Genomic DNA, 23,942 nt, shown 5'->3' with positions numbered 1-23,942 from the left:
GTTTGTAAGAATCAGAAATGCTTGTTAACAGCGACACCTGTAGCCGTTAAGTCAACAAAAGTCAGCGTTGGGCTCGCGCTTGCTCGCTCTACAAAGACATGAATGAGCATCGGTCAAAACAGTGAGGCGACACACGTCAGCTAAAACCACAATATCACTCTATATTTCACCTGCTTGGCAGTGATGTTAGCTGACCAGACGAAGGTCTCTCTTGAATCAATGCTGATCCTAGTGTTGGCTTTTACAGCCTCAGCCACCCGACTGCGGCCGTAGGGAACAGGGGAGACACCGGAGTTTTGGTCGGAGACGATAACGTTTCTCTCTGCGGAGCCCCGTCACTTCACAAGACGTGGGAAACCTCTGTTGGTCTGGAGGAGCTGCAGCAGTTATTTCTGAACAAACGTCCACTGTACATTCACTAGATATTCTCAGAGCTACGAAGTCTTCTGCAGTGTGCCGTGTGCGCGCATGCACGTGAGGTGGAGCGAGCTGAGCGAAGGCAGGCAGGCAGAGGAGCAGAGGAGCAGAGTACAGCAGAGACCAAAGCTAAGGTCTCCCCCGCCTACTATGACCGCAGCCAACACTGTTTTGCAAGACGGGCTTTAATACATAGAACTTTGCGGTTTTGGTGCTTCCGTGTAGTTTGTGTTGGGAGTCTTGTCTGAACCGCGTAGCCACACGCGAGCACGCATATTTCTTATACGATTTATACGTGTAAAAAGTTACAAACAGTCCCTTTTAAGGAGTCCTTTTTCAGACTTTAAAGCTATTACTTTAGTAGTAAAATAGCTGCACTTGACTCAATGATTGCAACTTTTTTTTCCTCTGAGAGGAAAACAAATTACAATTCATATATTGATTGTGATCATTAATAATCTACAGTCCTCTTGTGATCATCATGATGCAATTTCCTCAGTTCTTTTGTTAAAAACCTGACATCACACCGTCTGTAGTTTTTATGTTTTGTTATAAATCAACAACTTTGATGTGAATCCAGTTCTGCTTTTTTATGGATTGCACATTTAAAAGTCCTCTCTTTCTGCATCCCTAACATGTTAGAGTCCTCTTTCTCTTTCTGTGTCTCTTCACGCTGCCGCTGCTTCAGAGCGAGCCCTGTCCCCCTGCTTCTCTTCACCTCTGTTTACTGGAAAGCTCCTCTCCTCTCCTGGCTACTGAAAGGCCTTTTTCCATATCGCAGTGCCAGAAACGGACGCTGCTGAGAAATCCACAGTGTCAAGACTGAACTGGATTCAATGGTATAACTTGTATTGTTGGATTGAGAGAGGTGGTGTGTGTCTGTGTGCGACTGCTGTGTTTCCTCCCCTGATGGTTCCAGAAGGGCCTGAGGATCACATGTTGTTTAGTTCAGTGTCACAGAGGCACTTTATTGAGGCACCGTTGTGTTTTGTTGCACTGTTAGATACAGTGTTTGGAACAGATAACACCCAAATACAGACTCGAGGGGGCATAATTGGAAGAACAGCATGTTTTCCACATCCGACATGGTTGAGCTCTTCACCCAAAGGCACACAGAGCAATGATGACATTTCCTTTCATAGCTAGTGAGGCTCAATGCCTGCTCACACCACAAATATTAGGAATTAGGACATCTTAATATATCTTATTTCTTTGTTTACGGACGAGGCATAGGAGAGGAGAGGAATATTATTTCAAAGACAGCTTGAAGAGCCACTTTCTTCACATATTCCAGAGGTAAATATTAGATGCAGAGGAAATGAATGCCTGAAAGTGTTGGGACTAGAGCCCTCCTCAGATTGCTCGACCATGACTAGTCTCATTAATGCAGTTATTACTGGGTAACTGACTTTAAATTTAGGGTCTCACTTTGTTCATACACTTAATACTTTGTTCTCCATGTTCTGCTCCCCGGCTGAACCTGGCTGTGGTTATGCCTTCAACTCAAATCACTGTCATGATCTTCTTCTCCTCCTCTTGTCCTACAGAGGGAGCCAGATCGGGAGGAGCAACCTGAAGACAACATGCCCCCCAAGTTTAAACGACACCTCAATGACGACGAAGTCACGGGATCCATTCGCAGCGAGAGGGTGAGACGCAGATGGAGGGAGTGGTGGTGTTTGGGGTTTGGGGATGGAGGAAGCAAACAGAATACAGGATGGGAAAAGAGCACCTGATGATTAAAGGCCCAGACACACCAACCCGACATCAAAGAACTAGCAGTGACAAAGGCTACCAGTTGCGTTACCTCACAATGCTTTTGTTTTGGCCAAAAAGTTGCACTCGAACACACCGCAAAGACGACTGCCGACAGCCAGCTACCATGTACGTTCTGCGCCTGCGTGAGATTAGATAACTCTCCACACCAGCAGGTCGCGGTAGTCTGTATTTGTCATTCAAAAAGGGAAACCGAAAGACCAAGGACGGCAGATATACAAGCCGTTGTTATGATACGTACATGAAACAAAGCGGCATCTGCCGACCATTTTCACACCACTCTCACTCACCACTTAGCTTCATTCCAGATGGCCACGTCGTTGTGAAAATATCCGTGTATTGGAATGATCAGATGAGATGAAGATGAAAAGAGTCTTTTGTGTTTTTCCTCTTGACTTTGCTGATTGGCTAGCTTTCCTCACTTCCGTTTCTCTTCTCGTGAACTGATTCGTTTAAGCTGAGCAGCCAATCAAAGTGATTTCGCTCACCGTCGACCTCCACCGCCGATTCAACATGATTAGCAGACTAGAGCCAACGGTGCGGGACACACCGCAAAAACTAGGCCGACGGACGCTCACTGACGGCCACAAACTGTCCGACGGCCGACCGTCGGCTTGGCGTGTCAGGACTTTTAGAAATTGACAGAGTCAGTGTGCAGGTAATCACGATAGGGTTTCATTTAAAATGTCCATTATAGTCAAAAACAGATGTTGATGGAAGATGCATATTTTGCTTCATTAAATTAGCATTAGTGGAAAAAGTGAGGGAATGCACAAAAGAGAGTGGACCTTTGAAGGAGGTAAAAATGAAGAAACTCCTCCGCCAAATGTCTGGTTCTCATCAAAGTGATCATCCCCCCAACCTCTACCTCCACCTTCCCTGTCCTCCCCTGATTCTTTACTTTATTCAGTCCTCTGTTTCTCTGTGTAATCCTGTTTGCTATTGTGTTGAACTGGGATCAAAGCAAGGCTTACGGGCAGACTTGCATAACCGTCCATGCTTTCTTTCTACCTCCTGCCCTCTGATAATAACTACCAGTTCTCCCTCGTGTCTCCCATCCATGACAGTGGAAAGAAAGAAAGAGGTACAGAAGGAGAGTGTTAGTGCCTCTTTATCATCATATGGTCACCATTCCCTCAGCTCAGAATGTATTTACAAGAAAATGTCTTTATAGGCACGGCATTGACTTGCAGCTGTCAACATTACAGGACATCCAGGACGTTTAACCTAAACTACGTCTGCATACTGTAATTCAAATGTAATTTATGCTGCTCATAAACTCATGGAACAACATAATATATGGATGCAATGTCTCTTAGAAAATCTCTAGTAAAGATGAAGACCTAGTAGCAGGGAATATAGTCCTCCTGTCTGCAATCCAATGAGAACCAGACTCTCACCGTCTGCCCCGTCCAATTCTCCTCCTGTAAGAATTTAATGCAGCTGTCCTCACTAATTCTCAATGAATAGCATTTTACTCAGGGCGCGTTCTTTACTGATTAAAGCCATCAGTGGTTCAGACGTGGTTGTGATCATGGTGGTATTTTTGTGAGACATACTACCTTAAGATCCCAGAAACCTTGCTCTTCTTTTGGCTTCCCAGCAAACTGATCGTCCTCGTCGGAGGTAGATGTTGAGGAGTCTTAAGAGAGCACAAGAGGAAGAGTTTTTATTGAGGGTTGGCAAGCAGAGCAGCAGAGGTCATTTATATTTTAGGAAGTCATCATAATGTAAGTGCACTATAATAGCAGTATACTGTATTTGGGCCCTCTGAAGACAGACAGAAAAAGCATCTATTGATCAGTACAGCAGCTATCTGGACCCTGGAGGTCATATCTCTGTATCAGCAACAGCAGTTGTGAGTGCCAGGAATGTACTCTGTTTTGGACTTTCAACTGATGAGATGCTCGTACTGGATCTTGTTCCTCAAATCATTCAAATCATAGTCATTCAATATCTTATCTGACCTCTGACCTCTTCCTCTTTTACAGAGGAACCTACTGGAGGAGGACTCCGATGAGGAGGAAGACTTCTTTCTGTGAGTTTGTATACATTGTTACACTATTAAGGCCCTGAGCTTATTATAAATAATCAAATATATTTAAAGTATCATTTCAAAGATGATGAGAGCAGTAATACGAATATGGATTGTTAAAGCAGATTGCATGAAACACCAAAATAAGATGTTACAGTTGAAAATTCACACATTAAATTGGTAACTTTGGCTTTATTACTACTTGTTTTGCAGGAGAGGACCAACAGGACCCAGATTTGGACCGCAGAATGACAAATTCAAGCAGTAAGTACGAACACATTCCTCCCAACTAAAGGTCAGAGGAGCAGTACCAGCACTCTGCCAGAGTTTTGGCGTTGGTGTTACGCAACTGTGGCTCATAATGTTTACAGGTTTGTAGTGGATTGTGTAAGAGAGGCCGGCCGCCATGTGCAGGTTATTGTGTAACCTTCCCAAGATTCCCCGGTCCTTCTGCAGTCTGTTTCCACATTTACCTCCAGTCAGAGACGGACAGAGAACAGACGAGGTCATTGGTGAGACAGTCCGTCACCCAGACTTGTTTCTCCAAGTTCTGCTCGTACTCGACAGTTTGTCGTTGGTGTGAGCTCCGGAAACTAGATGCCATCATTACAGATTCCAGGAATGTTGTTTACACATTGCCCGGGCTCTTTACCTCCGTGTCCGTCTGAACCTGAACCCCTGAGAGGTCAGGTCCTCACTCACAGTGTGTTTATGTGGGTTTGGAACAGCCCATGCTTCTCTGGGCCATTCTCATTTCTCGATTTATGCCTCCTTGTCTCCTGCAAGGCTAATGAATGGAGGCTGGGACACGACCTTGGACTATGGAGTTTGACACGTGAAAATATGATCAGTTGTTAGAGAAAACAAATTCCTCTGTCTTGTATCTCCCTCATGAGCCTCTGAGCCTTTTCATTTTTCGCCAGTGTCCCCCCTCCCTCTGACCCTGCATCCCTCCAAGAGGTACTGCTAAGAATGACTTTTAAATAAGTGATTGAAGGGTAATCTGGAATATTCGTGCCATGCTCAGGTATGATGAGCACCGTGAATAAAGAAAGGATTTATTCTGCAGATACTGAACAGGTGCATACAGGTCACTGTGAGGCTGACAGGTTTTTTATTGCCTGCCAGCTGGACAGAGCTAGATAAAGAGAAGAGGATATTGTTGGGAAAACAGGTGCTTTGTGCGGTGGTGGGTTTCCACAAAAGTAAAGATTACTCCTTGACCAATCTTACCTTTTATCCTCTATGATTCATATCTATTATTTATGATTCTGGTTCTCCCACCAACGTGTGTCCTCAGGGTGCAGTCGCAGGTTGACGAGGTGATCGATGTGATGCAGGAGAACATCTCCAAGGTGATAGAGAGGGGCGAGCGGCTCGACGACCTGCAGGACAAGTCGGGTGAGTCTCACTGGGACAAGCACATGTTTTTCATGTTTTTCATGTGTGTGTGTCCACATGTTCAAAATATGCGTTTTGTTGATTTACAAAGTCAAATTAAGTTGACACAAACTCTACAGGGAATGTTTTATCAGTCTCATTTGTTTTAATGGATAGTTTCCACAGGTAGCTCACAGATGGTTTGCACATGGCTCTGAGGATCCTCACTGTATGTTGGCTTATTTGGGCATTTGGTCTAAAAGCAAAACGTGCATCCGTTTTAAAAGAAAAACATTTGTTGATGAGGCCCAAAGATCCTTAATGTATCTTTAAATCAAGCAGTGAAGGTTTGGGTCTGCCCTCGACTTCAAGGTTATTAAAAAACCTGCATATGAGACAAAGTTAGAATATCTTTTAGCATAGAAATATAGCTATATTAATATTTGGAGGCTGTGTGTACTGACTGAGTGGATGTGCTTCATTTACAGTTTCTTTGTCAGTCTGTAAATTAATCAAATCCTGACATTTCAGAAGCTAGAACCTCCATTTTTGCATGAAAAATAAGGGCTGGAGATCAGGGACATCAAGTATAGAGAGGCAAAGTCCCTCCCCTTCCAGTGGCCCACCATGAGACCTTATTTTGGGGGAAAAATATGAACGGTAGTCAACGGCAAGAGAAATAATTTTATGATGATCTTATGATTTAAGTATAAAACTGAAAATACACAATTAGAAAGACTACACACCCAAAAGTCACATAGCGTGACAACCAGTTACATATCTGTGTGGAATATAGCGAAGTTACCAAGCCAAGGTTACAGCCACGTTGGTGTTGGTGACATATATTGTGGGAGACCAGACATGTAGTTCACAGAAAGGTTTCACACAAAACTAAATGATACTACAACAAACTGCAACTTTCTTGACTTGCAAAATTCTTTTGAATTGACAATCATGTATAATTCAAACGGGATCAAAAAAATATTTGTCTCGCCGTTGACAACCCACTACATAATTTTTCCAAAATAACGTCCCATGGTGGTCCTCGGAAGGGGCGGGACTTCGCCTCTCTATCAGACATGAGGCACCAGAATTAGAGACAGTGAGTCAGATTCTACCAACAAAGGACTTTATTTTGACATGAACTTCCCCTTTAACTTCATCAACTGGTGGGTCTGTATAAATTACACAAATAGAGAAAGATATGACATTAGAGATCAGTTCCATGCATTCACTCATCTTAACCATCTTAATTATCAAACTCAAAGTATCATAGGCTCTGAACAAACAAACAATTCATCAGTTAAACTCTGGAATTAGTCATAAATGGAACTAAACAAACACATGGCATTATCAAACTGATGAACCTTGAAGAATAACTCACTTTAGATGCATCTGAGAAGCATGAAGGAACACAGGTCTGGACGGTGGCAGAGCAAACAGAGCAATGATTCTCCTCCTTGTTATAAGAGCACTGATTCAGGGCACATTGAACTCACCTGTTGACTCCAGACAGCACAGGTGAGCCTGTGGCTCCTCCCAGAGCTCATCAGGGTCATGGTAGACTGTCAACAATAGAGGGAGATTATTTTTTTTGTCGATGAACTAATCAATTAATTGACAAATTGTTGCAGCTCTACATTAAACCTTGCAGAAATATGTCATATATGTAACATATTTTAGTTAGAAACATCAACAGAACATTAGCTTTGTCAGTAGTAATGGGCGCTTTCACATTCTGTAAATACAGTAGACTTTAAAGGTGCTAATGATATGACCAGGCTTAGTGTTTTACCAGGTGTGTGTCTGGAAGCTTTTGCCAGGTCTCACACTCTTATTCACACAGCAACACTCTGTTTTTCTCTCAGGTGTGTGAAATGTGTTTAACTCGCTCTATTACTCAACTTCACACACATGCAAGGCTTTCAACAAGACACGCACAGGTCTTCTTCTTCTTCTGCTTCTCTTCCGTAGATGAAGAGATGAGGCTGAAGTGTCTCTTCTCTATGAGCCTCATCATGACACAGATGTTATATAACTGCTTCTCTCTGTCATGTTGACAAGCCAACCAAGACAATGTACAACATCTGGAACACAGTTTTGCTGAACTTGTGTGGCTGATAGTGTCTCTGCGGTGTGTGTTGTCCGTAATACGAGTCTTTATGTGAGCAGTATAATACTCTGTGATTGACACGTGTAGTTTGCTCTCTGATCCATGTGCAGGTAACCTGTTGTTAAAACCGTTCACATTAACAAGCACCTTCTGAGAAGCCTCGTCTGAGTGCTTCTCCCTTTGTAGTAGCGAGCGCTCGTTAACCGGCACATGGACGTGGAAACGGCAGACACATGACGGACACAAAGACTCTAAAGAGGGACAGGGGCTTGGACAAGCAGAGCGCTGCACGCTAGGGAGCTGTAACCCTCCTGTTAACATGCATAAACATCAAGTTAACGACAGTATCTAAGAAACAGAGAGCAGCGTGGGCGAGCATTTTGGAGAGGGATGTCACGACAAGGACAGAAGTTTGAGGAAATGTGTTTTTGCTCCGTTGTGTATAAATTCAGCAAGTTGTTGTTCACAGTTTAATTCCAATACTTAGGAGTGATCTCACCAGCAGAGCTGCGGCTTACATAACTATAATATCTAACACGTTGTAAACTGCACAACACAGAGCCAACGCAGAGCCAGGCAAGTTTGAGTCACCTCATCCAGCATCGAATTAAAAACAATAGCCAGGTAATTGTTTATGCGGTGATTAACAGATGTTTTTGTTTTCTCCAATTTGTTTTCCATGTCCTCGTCTGTGCTGCGGTCACGTCATGTCCCAGAGAGCCTATCGGACAACGCGTCTGCCTTCAGTAGCCGAGCCAAACAGCTGCACAGGAGGATGTGGTGGAGAGACATGAAGGTGGGCAGTCTGTCTGGTTTATGTGCGTGTGTGACACCTTCACTGTGTCTCTTTATTCGCTTGCATTTATATTGTAGTCGGAGGTATCCAGAAGTCTCAAGTCTTTGCACTAAATCCCAAGTCAAAGTAGGCAAGTCCTGAGTCAAGTTTCAAGTCCTAAACTTTCACCTGTAACAATGGATCTGGGGAATTAAATGCCTAGACACACCAACCCGGCATCAGAGAACTAGTGGCAATGAAGGCCGCCTGTTGCGTCGCCTCACGTCACCTTTGTTTTGGCCGACAAGTTGCACTCGAACACACCGCAAACACTACAGTCAACGGCCAGTAACACGTACGTTCTGCGCCTGCGTGAGTGGAAATAACTCTCCACACCAGAAACAAGAAGAAAGAGGACGGCCGATATACAAGCCGTTGTTATGATACGTAGATGAAACAAAGCAGCGTCTGCCGACCATTTTCACACCACTCTCACTCACCACTTAGTTTCATTCCAGATGGCCACGTCGTTGTGAAAATATCCGTGTGTTGGAATGATCAGATGAGATGAAGATGAAAAATGAGAAGAGACTTCTGTGTTTTTCCTCTTGACTTTACTCATTGGCTTTCTTTCCTCACTTCTGTTTCTCTCCTCGTGCACTGATTCGTTTAAGCTGAACAGCCAATCAGAGTGATTTCTCTCACCGACGGGCTCCGCCGCCGATTCAACATGCTGAATCGGCGGAAAAAACTCAGACACGGGCAGACTAGAGCCGACGGTGCGGGACACACTGCAAAAACTAGGCCGACAGACGCTCACCGACGGGCCCAAACTCTCCGACGGCCGACCGTCGGCTTGGTGTGTCGACTTCCTGGGAATGAATAGCTTCAGTTGATTCAGGAAATGAAGGGAAAGTAATTGATTCGTGGCACACTTTTTAAAATAACACACTTTTTAATCTTTGGGCTCGGGGGAAAGGTATCAAGTATTTTCAAGTCCAAGTGAAGTCACGAGTCACTGGTGTTAAAGTCCAAGTCGAGTTGATTTTGTCAAGTCGAGTCTAAAGTCATCAAATTCGTGACTCGAGTCCACACCTCCGGTATCCAGTATGATGATGGATGTGTTGTTTCCTCCACAGATGAAGATGATTATTGCCCTGGTGGTTGTTGCTCTCCTGCTCATTATCATCAGTGAGTAATACACCGAACACACTAGCACAGTTAAAATGTACATAATGTGCAGAACTTGTCATTAAATATTCTTTCTCTTCTTTCTCTCTTTCAGTTCCAGTGATCCTGCGATATCGCTAGTGTCAACCCTCCTCTTCCTCTCTCTCTCTCTATCTTTCTCTCCTTTGCACACAGTCCTCCACTCCAGCTAGGGGGCGCCAGCCAGCCTCCCACACCCTCCCCCCACTGTCGATCTGTGTTCCCTCAAGGATCTGGCCTCAACGTGCCCTTAGTACAGATCTTATCATTGGTATTATTCCACATAAATCTGCGGTGAGATCAGTACTAAGGCTCACGGTTTCATCCCTGGTTTGAAACTAAGCTACAGAAAGGGGTCATAGGAGACTTGTGGGGATATTTTAATGCAGTCTGGGAGAAACCGCTGACTCTCAGCCCTCTAGTCAATGTGAAGGAGAAATGCTCCATGCCATGATACATATCATGTGTAGAGTCCCGTCTTTGCCTTGACAACAGGGAAACTCCAGGTCCTGCATCATATAGATAGATACTGTCAAAGGCAGGGAATCCAACGCCAACTCTCTCCTCTCTTAGTCTGAATCTGCTGCAGCGGCCTCGTATAAAAGGGGCCTTTAACATTTAGCGAATGAACCTCAGATGTCTACCCATGATTCCTTGCGTGCTGTCTTCTGAGAGCGTTTATAGGGAACATTTTGTGAACACAAGCACATTTCACCGTTGGACACAAGGCGAGGGAACATCTGAGGTTCATCTGCGTAGACAAACGTGTGGCTTCTTTTAATCATTCTGACAGGAAAGTGGTTTCACATATCAGGTATGTTTCCTCATCGGTACAGATGATTGGGAGAAGGGTCTAGAAGGGAGGCAACATCCTGCTCTCTGCACATTATTCTACTCCATAAATCACCGCTTCCAAACATCCAGGTTATGAATGTCTCCGCGGCCCTCTGCGCTCTAAACCGCTCACCTTCCTATTGGGTTTTTGTGCCAAGCTCTGGGTCGGTTTGGTCACGGCTGTCCTGCTTTTCCTGCTCGTGACATTAAACCGTCTCTGCAGATGGTTCTGTTTAGGTTTAATACGGCTTCTGTCTTTTGTTTCCCCCCACTATTTCTTAATTCCGCTGGTGGCTCAATGTGATGCTTGTATGGATGCTGGTTATTCCCGTCGTCGCCACAGAAGAGGCAGTCTGTCTCTCCGCACTGTTACTTTTAAGCAGGGGTCATTTTTAAGTGATGCAAGTTAAAAGTTGAGCCGTGAAACGAAACTTAGGTGTCATTGTGTCTGGATTAATGAACTGTATAATATAATTGAAACTCTACATTGTCATTTTATTATTTTGAATGTAATTTATTTTAGCTGTAAATATTGATTCTGTAATGATGTACAATACTCTTGGCATTGCATTGGAAGACTGTGATATACTGATCCTTTTTTGCTCTGGAATAAAGTGATTTTAAAGGGCACTGGTGTGGTTTCATGTGGTTTTAACTGGTTTTCCGAGGAGCAATCACAGTGGAACAGAGGAAAGTTTGAATAGGTTAATGGAAAGTAAGATGAAGATGCCATCCCTCTGCTCTTGACCACTTTGGATACCCTCGTCTTGAGTTTTCTTTTATCTCCTCTCATTACCAGCTTCTTTTATTGCTCTGTGACTTTACTGGCGGTGTGGAGTCCCAAGATGGCACTAAAGTTGGAGGGACTGGAGGCAGCGAAGCGTTATTGTTCTGACAGACCCGCCGCTCTCGCCCTCTCCGGACAGTAGACACAAACTCACTCCGACAGCTCTGCCCTTTGCTCAGCCAGCCCTTCTGAGGGAGTCGACACTAAATTGGCCCTCAGGGGTCTTTTACCTCATTGATCTACGGCAGCTGGTCGCTCAGCTCGCACTAGTTGCTGGTGCTCACAGCAGGAGGTGATGGCCTTATTATGTCGGCTTTGAAGATGAAGAGGAGAGGACAGAATTTCATCTCATACACTTGTTTTTATGCTGATGTGGCTGCGGTGAAAAGCCTGTGTTGTACTTGCAGATGGTTGGTAGTGTGAGTGCAAAGAATAGACCGACTGATTTTCCAGAAAAACAAAATGTTTTCAGACCGGCCACAAAAAGGAGAAACGAACCATTTCATGAGGTTTATCCCTTTGGGTCCTCTGCAACATTAATAAGAAAAAAAACATCTGGTACACAAAACACTGGCCTTCCTCCATTTCCCTGCAGAGTGACATACAAACCAACCAGTTTGCTGTCTTCAAAGACTTTCTACCCCGCTGTCTGTGGCTAATCAGAGAGGATCTCTGGGATTAGAGCCACTTTAACCAGGTGGCATCAATCTCCACACAGGTGGAGGTAATTGGTGGTCAAATGTACTTTGACAAACTATATTAATCAAATGTTCCCTCTTAAGAGGCATAATCAAAACATACTAGGGCTGTCAATTGATTAAAATATTTAGTTGCAATTAATTGCAAATTAATCACACATTTTTTTTATCTGCTCAAAATGTACCTTAAAAAGGGAGATTTGTCAAGTATTTAATACTCTTATCAACATGGGAGTGGACAAATATGCTGCTTTTATGCAAATGTATGTATATATTTATTGTTAGAAATCAATTAATAACACAAAACAATGATAAATATTGTCCAGAAACCCTCACAGGTACTGCATTTAGCATAAAAAATATGCTCAAATCATAACATGGCAAACTGCAGCCCAACAGGCAACAACAGCTGTCAGTGTGTCAGTGTGCTGACTTGACTATGATTTGCCCCAAAACTGCATGTGATTATCATAAAGTGGGCATGTCTGTAAAGGGGAGACTCGTTGGTACCCATAGAACCCATTTACATTCACATATCTGGAGGTCAGAGGTCAAGGGACCCCTTTGTAAATGGCCAGGCCAGTTTTTCCTTGCCAAAATTTAGCGTAAGTTTGGAGCGTTTTTGAACATCTTCCACGACAACTTAGTATGACATGTTTGGTACCAATGGATTCATTAGGTTTTTCTAGTTTCATATGATGCCAGTATCTTCACTCTGGCTTCAACCTAAAAGTTACAAGGTGCGTTAATGCGCTAAAGAAATTAGTTGCATTAAAACAAATTTGCGTCAACGAGTTATCCCGTTACCCACAAAGACATTTTAAAGGGGGTGTGTACTCCTTCTTCTTAAAGGTTTAATTTAGCTTCACGTCAGGACTGTGTGCAGCTGTATGCAAAGGAAAAAAAAATATTCAGTTACACTATGTTTGTGCATTTGAGGACATTTTTATCATCTCTTCCTGCGGAGACACACCCACACTGGCAGCAGAGCATGTTTTGGTCCTCCGTTAGTGGCTCATGCTGGATGACTTCAGATTCCGGGCATAGCGGAGGTTACTTGAGTCATATAACAGTGAATCGAGAAAAAAGAGTGGACCATGTGCCAACCAGCATTAGTCAGTCACACACACACCCTGTCCTGTCGACGAGGAAGTACAGAATACATTTCCATGATACTTAAACTCTCTAGTGAAGAAAACATTGTTCATATGTTGCAACGCTCCTCGTCTTTTTATAGTGTACCTGTTTCTCACTCCTCCTACTTTCCCAGAAGCTTCTTTCTTCACTTTTGTCTCCGTTTCTGTTGACACATGGTTTTACTCTCATCTTTGATGATTTAGTCACTCCTTTGTTTCACGTGTCTCAACCCTCTTCAGTGTCTCATTGTGAAGATATTTCCTGTAAGAGGAAGTCAAACACACACTGTACCGTATTCATCCGCTCACCCATCTGTCCAACCAATCGCAAACGTGCCTCATCAATCAAGTCGACTGTCTCAGGTACCACCTGTTGAGTGTAAACAAGCACTGACTGGCTGGCATCAACCTGCAAGAGGAAGTGTGTGTTTCTAAAGAGTGTGCACGTCTTCCCCTCTGCACCCTTCGCCCCCTCTAGCCTCCCTGGAGTGAAGCATCTGGGTCAGGTGGTGTTTTAGGGTTAAAGGTGGCCTGGCAGGTCAGCAGAGATGGATGCACAAGAAGATACACAGAAGTAAGGAAAAGAAGAGTAGGAGAGGAGCCAGGACTGATTTTAGAGGCAGGATATGAGGGAAAGCTGAGACCTGTGATTTGAAGGTGCGTGTGTCTGCACACCTGCCTCATCGCGTGCATCTCTGATTCTCACTTCCAAATCTCCTCATCCTGCCTCTCTGAGAATAAACAAGAGATCATTCCCCGTCTCACATGACTGGAGAAGTGCGCCTCGCAGGCAGCGGTTCAATGTGTCTGTGATTGTTAATGGAAAGAGACGAGGGAGGAGGGACGAGACGCAGACTGCAACAAATCCACCAAAGTGACAGGAAGTGAGCTCGGGGAGGGATAGTCCCGGGCAGCTCTCTCATGTTGTATTAAATATAAATAAAGGGAGTCTGCAGCATGAACACACAACAAACCCAAGCTCAGCTGAGGGGACTGGGTTCATGTCGGGGTCAACGTCCGGTATCAGGTCATCAATTGACTTGTAACCTCGACCCCTCTCTTAATGACGACCCTTATCGGCTGAACCTGCGTCACGTTCTGGCCCCCTGCCGATGAGAAAGGGGACACCGGCTCCTCAGGAGGTAATTGTATCCAATGAGGCCGAGCTCTGCCTGCCATGCTGCTGGGGCCAAATCCCCTCTGACACATGGGACTGCATCATGCATATCAGGGGATGTTTCTGCAGATAAGACACGAATAAATGACACTGGAGTTGCACAAATTTAAAAGACAGAGCTGTCATGTTGGACCCTTAAATCCAAAAAACAGCTTTTGCAGAGAGACAGACACTCAAACGTGTGTGAAATTGGGCTGTTTTTTGTCCCCAAAACTACCAGCATCCCGTTACTTTTCTTCTTCTTCCCTCCCTCCCCCCTTCCTCCTCAGTTTGTCCCTCTCTCCCCTCCCTCCCTTTCACTTCACCTCTCCTCTCTTTCCCTCCTTCCTTCCCCTCCAGACTATATAAATATCTGTGAGCTGTTGGGGAGAGCTCAGTGTTACAGACCTGTCCACTGAGGAGTGAAGAACAAGAGAGGGGAGGACAGAAGAAGAAGAAGACATACCTGAGAAAAGAAAAATAAGAAAGACAGTCATCACCAGGGAATTTGGGAATTAGGAGCTGACAAATAAAAGAAGACTGGACAGAAGAAAGAATTTAAAGTAACCTGTCTGTGTGGAAGGACCGTCTCCAGCATGTTCCTCCTTGTCTCGTTGTGTATGTGTGGTCTCCTGCTGCGAGCGGACGCTCAGGACCGAGCTGCTCTGTGGAAGGGCAACGACCGGGGTGGACGATGCCAGTACACCTTCACCGTGCCCAGCCCCGCCGAGGCCAGCTGCCCGCAGACCGGGGGCCCCGAGGTGGAGGGCCTGAAGGCTAGACTCAACCTGCTGGAGGTGCTGGTGTCCCGGCTGACCGGAGGGGAGACTGGGGGCCCCCAAGGGGCCACAGCCAGAGCTGAGTCTGGGCTTCAGGAGGCTCTGAACCGGGCCACGGCGGAGAGGAACCTGCTGCAGCGGGAGAAGGAGCGTCTGGAGCAGGAGCTGGGGGGGCTGCAGCGTAGGATGGAGGACATGAGGAGGGAGACGGAGAGGCTGAAGAACAGACCCTGTCCTCCACAGACCCCCATGGTCCCACCAAGCCCCCCTCTGCAGGACAGTGGCCTGATGAGACCTGCGGGGGGTAAGAGATACACCACACACTTTATGAGCTATTCAAAAAATGTGCAAAGCTTAATGACATTTATGAATAGGAAACTATTTTTACACCTGAATATAATCTTGTTATGAATGAATCTTGTTATGAATTCTTATGAATGTATTTGGTGACTCTAACTGAATGATGATGGATTAATTGGAGCTGAGAAATGATGCATAAATGTCATGTATGTGTGGAATACCATGCACATATAGAGCCACACATAATTCCAGTGTTTTGCACAGGAACAGGGGTCCCGTGTGAGTGTTTGTTTCTGTACGCTGCTTGCAGAAACAGAGATAAAGCTGATAAATAATCAGCTTTATTGGCCAAGTATGTGTCCATATAGAAGGAATTTGACTCTGGTTTCCATTGCTATCAATGTACATGCACAGAAATTGACATACAGCAAACATAAACATTAACCTTTAACTACTAAAGCTCAGGTTCCTCCGGACACCATCTCTTCCTTCATAAACCCCCCTAAAGACAGCAGGGGAATAAAGTGTGTGCATCCTCTAATGTTGCATGTACATCTTTGTGTGTGTTTGTGAGGTTAATGTTTTGGTTGCCCCCATTAGTATGCAGAGACATACGGCTCAGGTTTCTGCTCCCCGCCTGCATTTAGGGGCGATGGTGGCAGGCCAGGCCAGAGAGGGTCGGCTCAGTATTTATGAGCAGATCCTGCCGCAGCTTTCTTTATGACCAGTGTTTCCCTCTGCATGACGAGCAGGGCGCGAATAGCCTGATTGGGAAGTGGAGGAGGGAGCGGCTGAAATGTGATGCACGCTCTGGAAGTGGTGGTTCCGTGCCAGGGTCTCATCTCAGGGCTTTTGATGACGCCTGGTGGGTCAGAGCAGTGGGGATGGAGGGGGGGATTAAAGGGGCTGCACAGATCTAGGGAGTTATCGTGGAGCCAGTGAGGTTAAGCTCTGGTATTCTGTGTGTTTGCAGTAGCCAAACATCCGTCTAATTAGCCTCCGTGCTCGTCTTTTCACCCACCATCTCCTGTTGGTCACCATCCCCCTTTTCTTCTCTCAGTTAAGCCATCACTCTCTCTTCACCCTCTTGGCTCTCAGAGTGTTCTGCTACTGCCCGTAAATCCTTCCCCGTCCACCAGACATCCCTTCTCCCTCTGTGTCAGGAGAGCTTACATACTCATACCTTCTGCATACTCCAGGTGATCTGTTTAGCTCCTCGTGTTTGCACCTGCAGAGTGAAATACACAGCGAGGGCCCCTCAGGGTGAGAGAGGCAGATGTAGAATAGATCACAGAGGACCACATGCTGAACCACAGAGAGAGAGAGAGAGAGAGAGGAGTTACAAGTCAAAGCGCTTTTGGCAAAGTTTGTACAGGAAATTATTTATAAGTTTACAACTCAAGCAGTGGTTATGACCTCCAGTATCAACTGCCTCTCAAAATATATGAGCTGATATATTGCAATGTTATTTTTTGACTTTGAAGCCGCAAGCCGGCGAGCCTTTACGCTAATTGAAGACCTGGCATGTGCTCAAAGCAGAACTATAGCAACAGTAAACGGTGTGGGCTGAAAACATTCAACAGTACTCAAAAGAAAATGATTATAAAACCACGGGGGCCACATTCACAGACATTAATGTGTTATAGTCAGAGCATTTAGCCCATTACCAAAACATAATTAGTTTCACCATTAGTTTCCTGAATGGGCAGCCAGCAGGAAATACAGTCATAAATAGTGTTTAATTAACTAAAAGTATGTTTCAATCAATGTGCATATCATGCAGCAGGTAGAGGGACTAAATGGACAGACTGATGGCTGATTTTAAGTTCAATTTAAATGTGTAAATTTCTTCCATTTCTTGATTATACACTGCACCCTGAATTACGAATACGGGGTAAAAAAAAAATACCCAGATGCAAAATGTTTCATGACAACAATATAATGGGAATGCTGAATTGAACTTTGTGGGAGGATGGACCCAAATAAGATCCAACAGCTCTGCTGAGCTCTGTAAGCAGGGGCTGATTAGGCCGCTGTCTCCTCTGGCTGAGCCTCCTCTGGGAAATTAAGACCTGTCTGCTCTGTGAGGTTTATGGTATTCTGCTCAGTGACATCCCAAACAAAGAGGCAGGATATGAGGCCACATATGGCACCCCCATACACACACACACACACACACTGGGGAAAAGACAGTAAGAGAAAGTGTCTGTTAACCTGTGATGATGATGATGATGAATGTCTGTGTCCTGTGGGAACAGCCTCACAGCAAACCCCCTAAAAACACCACTGACCTTTCTCTTTACACACTTTTAAATGGGCTCAACCCTTTTATCTCTAACTTTCCCCGTGTCACCGGTATTCATCATCTGCCCCATTACCATCCTCCCTCTCCTCCTCATCAACGCCAAGAATCAACATCAGCTTCCAGATGCTGCCGCTTAATGTTCTCTGCATCATTAGAGCTCATTATGCGCCTGGAATCGCCGGACACACACTGCACGTGCAAGAGCACAGCAGGCACGTGCTCACACACATACAAACAGTCACCCATGGACGCAGGTACACAAACGCATACTTTTCATAATAAACGTGATTGAAAAGCTCATTTTTCTGTTGTAAACACCACCATGTTTGTATCGCCAAGCCTGTGAGGAGTATACAGTTTACAGACATTGTTTGACATTGTTTATTTCGCACAGTAATGGTTTCAGGAAGGAGCCAAGTGGGAAAATAAGCACAGGGTCGGGGGGTAAATGGGGAGGAACAAGAGGGGGAATGAATTAAGGAGATGAAAGAGAAGAGAAGGGCTGATACCTGACAGTGATACATGGGAAGAAGGGCAAAGCGACTCGTTTGAAGTTTTGAGGACGTGACGTTGACAGTGCCGGGGTGGGATGGGTGTCATATGTGTCTGTTGTGGTCGTCCAATCTAGCGACAGGCTGACTCCGGCGCAGCTGGGAATCCATTCAGGGGTGTTTGTTTCCTGCTGTCACATTCCCTGCTGTCAGTATTGCCATAGCTAACGTTTGGGTACACAAACACTCTCTTGACTATTGTACGCCGCATGTGAGATCACTAAACTGTGTGTGTGTGTGTTTAGGTTCCAATCCGATGTCTCACCTGATGACCAGGCCCAACAGGCAGGGAGACAGCAGCAGTTTGAGAGGTGGGACACACGTGGTTTTCTGAAGAATCACCTCCACCTATAACTGTTTCTTATCCAGCTAAATCCATGTGTCCATCTGTCCCTGTCAGACTCAGCGTGGCAGTACGTACCTCCAGGCTTCCAGGAGCTGAAGGCCGAGGTGACGGAGGTTCCCGCTCCAGACGGATCTGAGGACAACACAGGTCTCTGTTTGAAATATTCTTGTTTATTTCTCCCTAACAGGCCCTAAAGCATAACACACAATGAATGTAAACAGAATCAGCCTGGTCTCACTCCGAGGGCATCAAATACCAACACTTGGGCAGTGACTCTCGGCGCCTTGATACCAACGCACAAGACACCCTTTAGCGTCTGTATCCGGGCTTTTCAAATAACTCCAATATAAACCCAACAATTTTAGACCCTTGGAACAACGGACGTAGTATAAAGAGCGAGAAAGTCCACTAAGGGCAGGAGGCAGAGGTGGTGGATGGGTTAAACAAACACAGGACTTTTACTCAGGGGACCGGTGTTCGTGTCTCGTGTGAAAACAAGTTGAGTGATTTTTACGACGCTGCTACGCCACTGAGTCACATAACGTTACGTCCGTAGCTTGCATTACATTACAAGCGTACTTATTTGAAGACAAACCATGATCTTTTTTTCTAACCCTAATGAAGTAGTTTTGTTGCCTAAACGTAACCGCCATGTTTCACAACGTTAACCACGCACAAACCTTCTGCAAGATACTATCCAAAAGGCTGGCCCCCGGCTTCTGCCAAAGTGGCAAACTATGACGAGTAGGGATGATATCACGTTGGAAAACACCACATGGCACCTTTAAGATCAAATCTGTGTGTAGGAGAAGTTTCAAAAAAATATATTCAACTACATCGCACTCAGTCAGCGAAGATGTAAAGAACACATATTCTGTAGTTAAAGAGCGAAAACTTGCAAACACACCGGTTCAGTCCTTTAAAACTCAGTCCTGGCAGCTCATACCCCTCTCACTCACCCTTTCTCCCCTCTCCCTCCTCCATCTGACCTGGCAAACATGACACTCAGCCCCATGCTGACAGCCTCAAAGCAAATACTGCTATTAATACTGCAGCATTTGGGGCGAGAATACCGGAGTCATGCCAATCGGAAGGAATGAGGGCCTGCCCGAGTTTCACGTTTGTCTCGTAAATGTAAAGGGAAAGCACCCCTAACGAGGATGTCACACACACTGCCAACTCCCTCCCTCCTGTTAACCACAACATAGCTAATGATTGGCTCTCTGCAGGTTTGATTGTTTTGGGGGATCGTGAAAACACGTCAAGGCAAACAAGTCATATTACCGCGTCTAAGGGAAGCTGCATGGCAATGGGTGTATTTATAATACATATTCCTATCTAACCCTTAATCCGGCGCTGCGTCCTGGACCTGAGAGCAACGGTGTATTTTAGGAGGTGGTAAATATAAAGCCTGCCTTATCGTTTTCCACAGTAAGACAAGCAGCGCATGAGTCCCTGCCCAGGATGAGGTGTAGCCCCAGTTGCTGCTCTGATGCTGGTGACTCAGACAACAGTTGAGGCTAACAGAGAAGTCAGTCAGCATCTCTAGACCTGCTGTCTGCCTCCATGATGGGAAATCATGACCTCATCATACCCCTGACCAGCGATCGGATGACCTCCATTGCCCCACAGACATGAAAATGTAGACACCCTTTGACGTATACCAGGTCATTTCTGACCTGAAGTGACCTTAAGTCAGAAAAACGACTTTAAAAGAACAGCATTTAGGGCGATCTATTGGCAGAAATATAATATAATATAATAATAAGTATGTTTTCTTTAGTGTATAATCCCCTGAAAACAAGAATCGTTGTGCTTTTGTTAGCTTAGAATGAGCCGTTTATATCTACATACGGAGCGGGTCCCCTTCTACAGTAGCCCAGAACGGACAAACCAAACATTGACTCTAGATGGGCCATTGACGTCTTCACGTCGGCCACCGTCGTTCCCTTACAAGCTTGGCCAGCCCGTTCTCATTCCCAGGGCGGGAATGGGTCCAACAAACACAAGGCTTTCATCCGGGAGACCTCTGTTCATGTCCCGTGCGTTGCGTTTCACTTTCACTTCATAATGAGCTGTTTGTACGTGTCCTATGTTCACAACGTCCAGTCACATTTGCACTGTTAAAACTTAGATATTTTAAGTCAACCATGTTTTCCTGAACCGAACTAAATGGTTTTGTTGCCTAAAAATAAGCAAGTGGTTTTGTTTAATTCACAACATTAAACACGTGTTTACTGAAAAGCGACGCCAAGGAGTCTGACGAAGCGTTAGTATGTGATGCGTTGGGATGAGAACGTGTTGGCTCGGCACGCGGGAGAAGTTGGTCGCAATGCTGCCAGATCCTACACGCTGCACCTTTAAAGAAAAATTAGATTTGATTTGAGGATGATTGTTTCCCCAACCTTAGACCTAACCCCAACCAGTCATCTCTGTGACACCTACAGGAAACATTATTTGAAGGGGAAACAGACATAAGACCCGTTAATGGAAAATAGGGAAACCCACCTGCAACAGTCAGCATATTTCATCTTGTAGGGATTCAAAGCTCTTGCTTTTCACATAATCTCTATAAACAGTTTCTGCACTGTAGAATTGAGACGAGTTTGGTATCGGAAGCGTTCTGGTTTCCGTTTGTAATCCGAGTAGTATTGACCAATCACGTTTGAGCGGGCTTTAGTTGAATGCAGAGAAACAGTCTGTGGGGAGAGCAAATGAGGCAGAATGCATTGGCCGAAATGCAATGTCTGAACCCACCGGCTATCTCTATTTGTGTAACAATCCGGTCAAACACGTTGTCTCGTAACTATCGGACTGTAAACAATAAGCAGCACACAGAAACGGAATAACCGAACATCCGTTGGCTACACCGGAACTCCAGAAATACAGTATAGCCCCTTTGCCCCCAGATGCTTATCTGTCGTTAAACAGCTGATGGGTTCTGAGATTGCTTTTCACATATTCAGATCTGAACGGTCATGATTATATCAAATATTAGATTTATTTTAACGTGTCTCACAAATCTTTTCATCCCTTCCTCTCCTTCCAGGTTGTGGGGAGTTGGTTTCAGTCGGTGACCCGGTCACTCACAGGAAGGCGGACAACATAGCAGGTAAATATGGAGTTTGGATGCAGGACCCCGAGGCCGTCTCCCCTTATGGACCGGACATGGTCTGGCGCATCGACACCATCGGCTCTGACGTCCGGCAGCTGTTTGGGTATGACGACATGGAGCAACTCTCTAAAGGCTTCCCATCCAAGGTCGGTGTCGCAAGGATTATATTAATTCATGGGAATAAGCCAAAAGATCATTCCTAGTATTTATTGTCATGTTTTCTCATAACAGGTCCTGATGCTGCCGGAGCTGGTGGAGAGCACCGGTGCCACTCTGTACCGAGGCTCTCTGTATTACCAGAGACGTCGCAGCCGCTCCATCATCCGCTTCGACCTGGCCTCCGAGACCACCGCAGCCCGCCGTGACCTCCCCCACGCCGGCTTCCACGGCCAGTTCCCTTACTCCTGGGGCGGCTACACGGACATCGACCTCTCCGTGGACGAGCAGGGCCTGTGGGCCGTCTACTCCACCAACAAGGCCAAGGGAGCCATCGTGATGTCGCAGCTCGATCCGCACAGTCTGGAGGTGAAGAGGAGCTGGGAGACCAACATAAGGAAGCTCTCCGTGGCCAACTCCTTCATCATCTGCGGCAAGCTGTACACCGTGGCCAGCTACACGTCGCCCGACACCGTCATCAACTACGTGTACGACACTAAAACCAGCCAAGGGAAGTCCGTGGCCATCCCCTTCAGGAACAAGTACCGCTACAACAGCATGATCGACTACAATCTGGCTCAGAGGAAGCTGTTCGCTTGGGACAACTTCCACATGGTGTCCTATGACATCAGGCTGGGGCGCCAGCAGCCGGCCAACTAAGGCCGCCATGATGACTGTTGAAAAGTGACATTTTGCTCACCTGTTCCTGCTTCAAAGACTCAGCTTTAGAGCATAATGTGTGTGGTAGTATTAGTAGTTATAACACCATCAGTATCAACATGTAGAAGAGCCGAACTACCAAACTCCAAAGTGAAATGAAGACGTTAGAGGAACAGCGTCCCCCACGTGTGCTTTTTTTTTTTTTTCTCCAGTGGGAGGGCTTTACTGTGGCACATGTTTTTAGAGGAATTATTTTTGTACTGCCTTTAATTCAGATGTATGATTTCGTTGTTTTCTTGATAAGCTATATATATATTTGAGGACTGAAAGATGAAAGAATATTATAAGCTAAGTGGGATAATTACAATACACTTTAATTAAATCACAAACTCCCGTGGTACTACACGCCCTACAGTGTTTCACCAGTCAACATCTTCTATTAAATAAACTGCTCTCTCACTCAGCATGTATTGAATATTGCATGTACACTGTAGTCAACATAATGACGTAATGTTCAAAATCATGAAATAAACTTCTTCCTAAATTACAGTTTGTGTTGGCTATACTTCAGAGTTATTTATACCACTTCATAAAGGGTTTGTAAGCTGTAAATAATACCGTTATTAATGGTTAAAAAAAACCTATACATCACTGGTTACTGACAAATGAAAACTATGTATCCCAAGATCTGGTGATTGAACACTTTTTCAATCTCTTTCTCCTTCAGCTAAATAAAAAAAAATGCATTGTCACCAGTGTTGAAAGTATTCAGATCATTACTTCAGTAAAAGTACTAAAACCACACTGTGAAGATACTCCACTAAAACTCTCAGATTAATGTGGAGTAAACAGTATAACATTTATATATTTACCTCTGAGATGTAGTGGTGTAGAAGTATAAAGCTGCATAAAATGTAAATAAATAAAGTCAAGCCATGAAATAAATTATGAATTAAAGGGTCAACACTTTCTAATAAGATATCAGAATAAGTTATGAAGTCATGTGGTTACTTTATAAATGTTAATAGGTCATCAATAAATTGATATAATTCCTCAAGTCTGCAGATATAAATTTCAATAAGTTGCTAATAAATGTATTGAACACCAGCGGCCCTAAAAAGACGAAGAAAGTGTGCTGCAGGTGGAGGATAAACACCGGCCAAAACCTGGCAATGCAAACATTGTTCCTCTTAATTGCTAATGAGCAGCCGTGGAAGAAGTACTCTGATCTTTTTCTTAATTAAAGTATTAATACCACAGTATAGAAATACTCCGCTGCAAGTAAAAGTCCTGCATTCAAATATCTTAGAAGTAAAAGTACAAAAGTATTAGCATCAAATATATACTTAAAATTAAAGTACTTGTTGTGCAGAATTGTCCCTTTCAGAGAGTTTATATTATTGGAATATTATTA

At 44.8% G+C, this 23,942-nt stretch overlaps 3 protein-coding genes across 5 annotated transcripts in view; 2 read left to right on the top strand and 1 right to left on the bottom strand.

The window, feature by feature from the left end:
* The window catches only part of rangrf (RAN guanine nucleotide release factor), an 11,683-nt gene extending 4,605 nt beyond the window's left edge, over nt 1-7,078 (bottom strand). Inside the window, exons 1-3 of one of the 2 annotated variants that reach the window (XM_037770323.1) lie at nt 6,993-7,078; nt 5,462-5,613; nt 3,756-3,835 (exon numbers count right to left, since the gene is read on the bottom strand). The gene's annotated coding sequence lies outside the window, so the exon portion shown is untranslated. The remainder of the gene's footprint in view (nt 1-3,755; nt 3,836-5,461; nt 5,614-6,992) is intronic. The other variant, XM_037770324.1, reaches the window with a different exon arrangement.
* Nucleotides 1-11,169, top strand: part of vamp4 (vesicle-associated membrane protein 4) — a 12,595-nt gene extending 1,426 nt beyond the window's left edge. The window contains exons 2-9 of one of the 2 annotated variants that reach the window (XM_037770325.1): nt 1,106-1,256; nt 1,965-2,066; nt 4,185-4,231; nt 4,442-4,492; nt 5,529-5,629; nt 8,438-8,517; nt 9,636-9,687; nt 9,782-11,169. In XM_037770325.1, the coding sequence (XP_037626253.1) occupies nt 1,254-1,256; nt 1,965-2,066; nt 4,185-4,231; nt 4,442-4,492; nt 5,529-5,629; nt 8,438-8,517; nt 9,636-9,687; nt 9,782-9,807 (462 nt within the window). In that variant the 5' untranslated portion in view covers nt 1,106-1,253 and the 3' untranslated portion in view covers nt 9,808-11,169. The remainder of the gene's footprint in view (nt 1-1,105; nt 1,257-1,964; nt 2,067-4,184; nt 4,232-4,441; nt 4,493-5,528; nt 5,630-8,437; nt 8,518-9,635; nt 9,688-9,781) is intronic. The other variant, XM_037770326.1, reaches the window with a different exon arrangement.
* A 3,535-nt stretch (nt 11,170-14,704) lies between these two features.
* myoc (myocilin) lies at nt 14,705-23,077 on the top strand. The gene is made up of 5 exons (XM_037770861.1): nt 14,705-15,399; nt 18,497-18,562; nt 18,652-18,744; nt 21,647-21,858; nt 21,944-23,077. The coding sequence occupies exons 1-5, from the start codon at nt 14,913-14,915 to the stop codon at nt 22,526-22,528; spliced, it is 1,443 nt and encodes a 480-aa protein (XP_037626789.1). The 5' UTR covers nt 14,705-14,912; the 3' UTR covers nt 22,529-23,077.
* Nucleotides 23,078-23,942: the final 865 nt, after the last annotated feature.

This window comes from Sebastes umbrosus, chromosome 5 (genome assembly GCF_015220745.1).
Source record: "Sebastes umbrosus isolate fSebUmb1 chromosome 5, fSebUmb1.pri, whole genome shotgun sequence".
Lineage (NCBI taxonomy): Eukaryota > Metazoa > Chordata > Actinopteri > Perciformes > Sebastidae > Sebastes > Sebastes umbrosus.
This window is presented reverse-complemented; position numbering and strand designations above follow the sequence as displayed.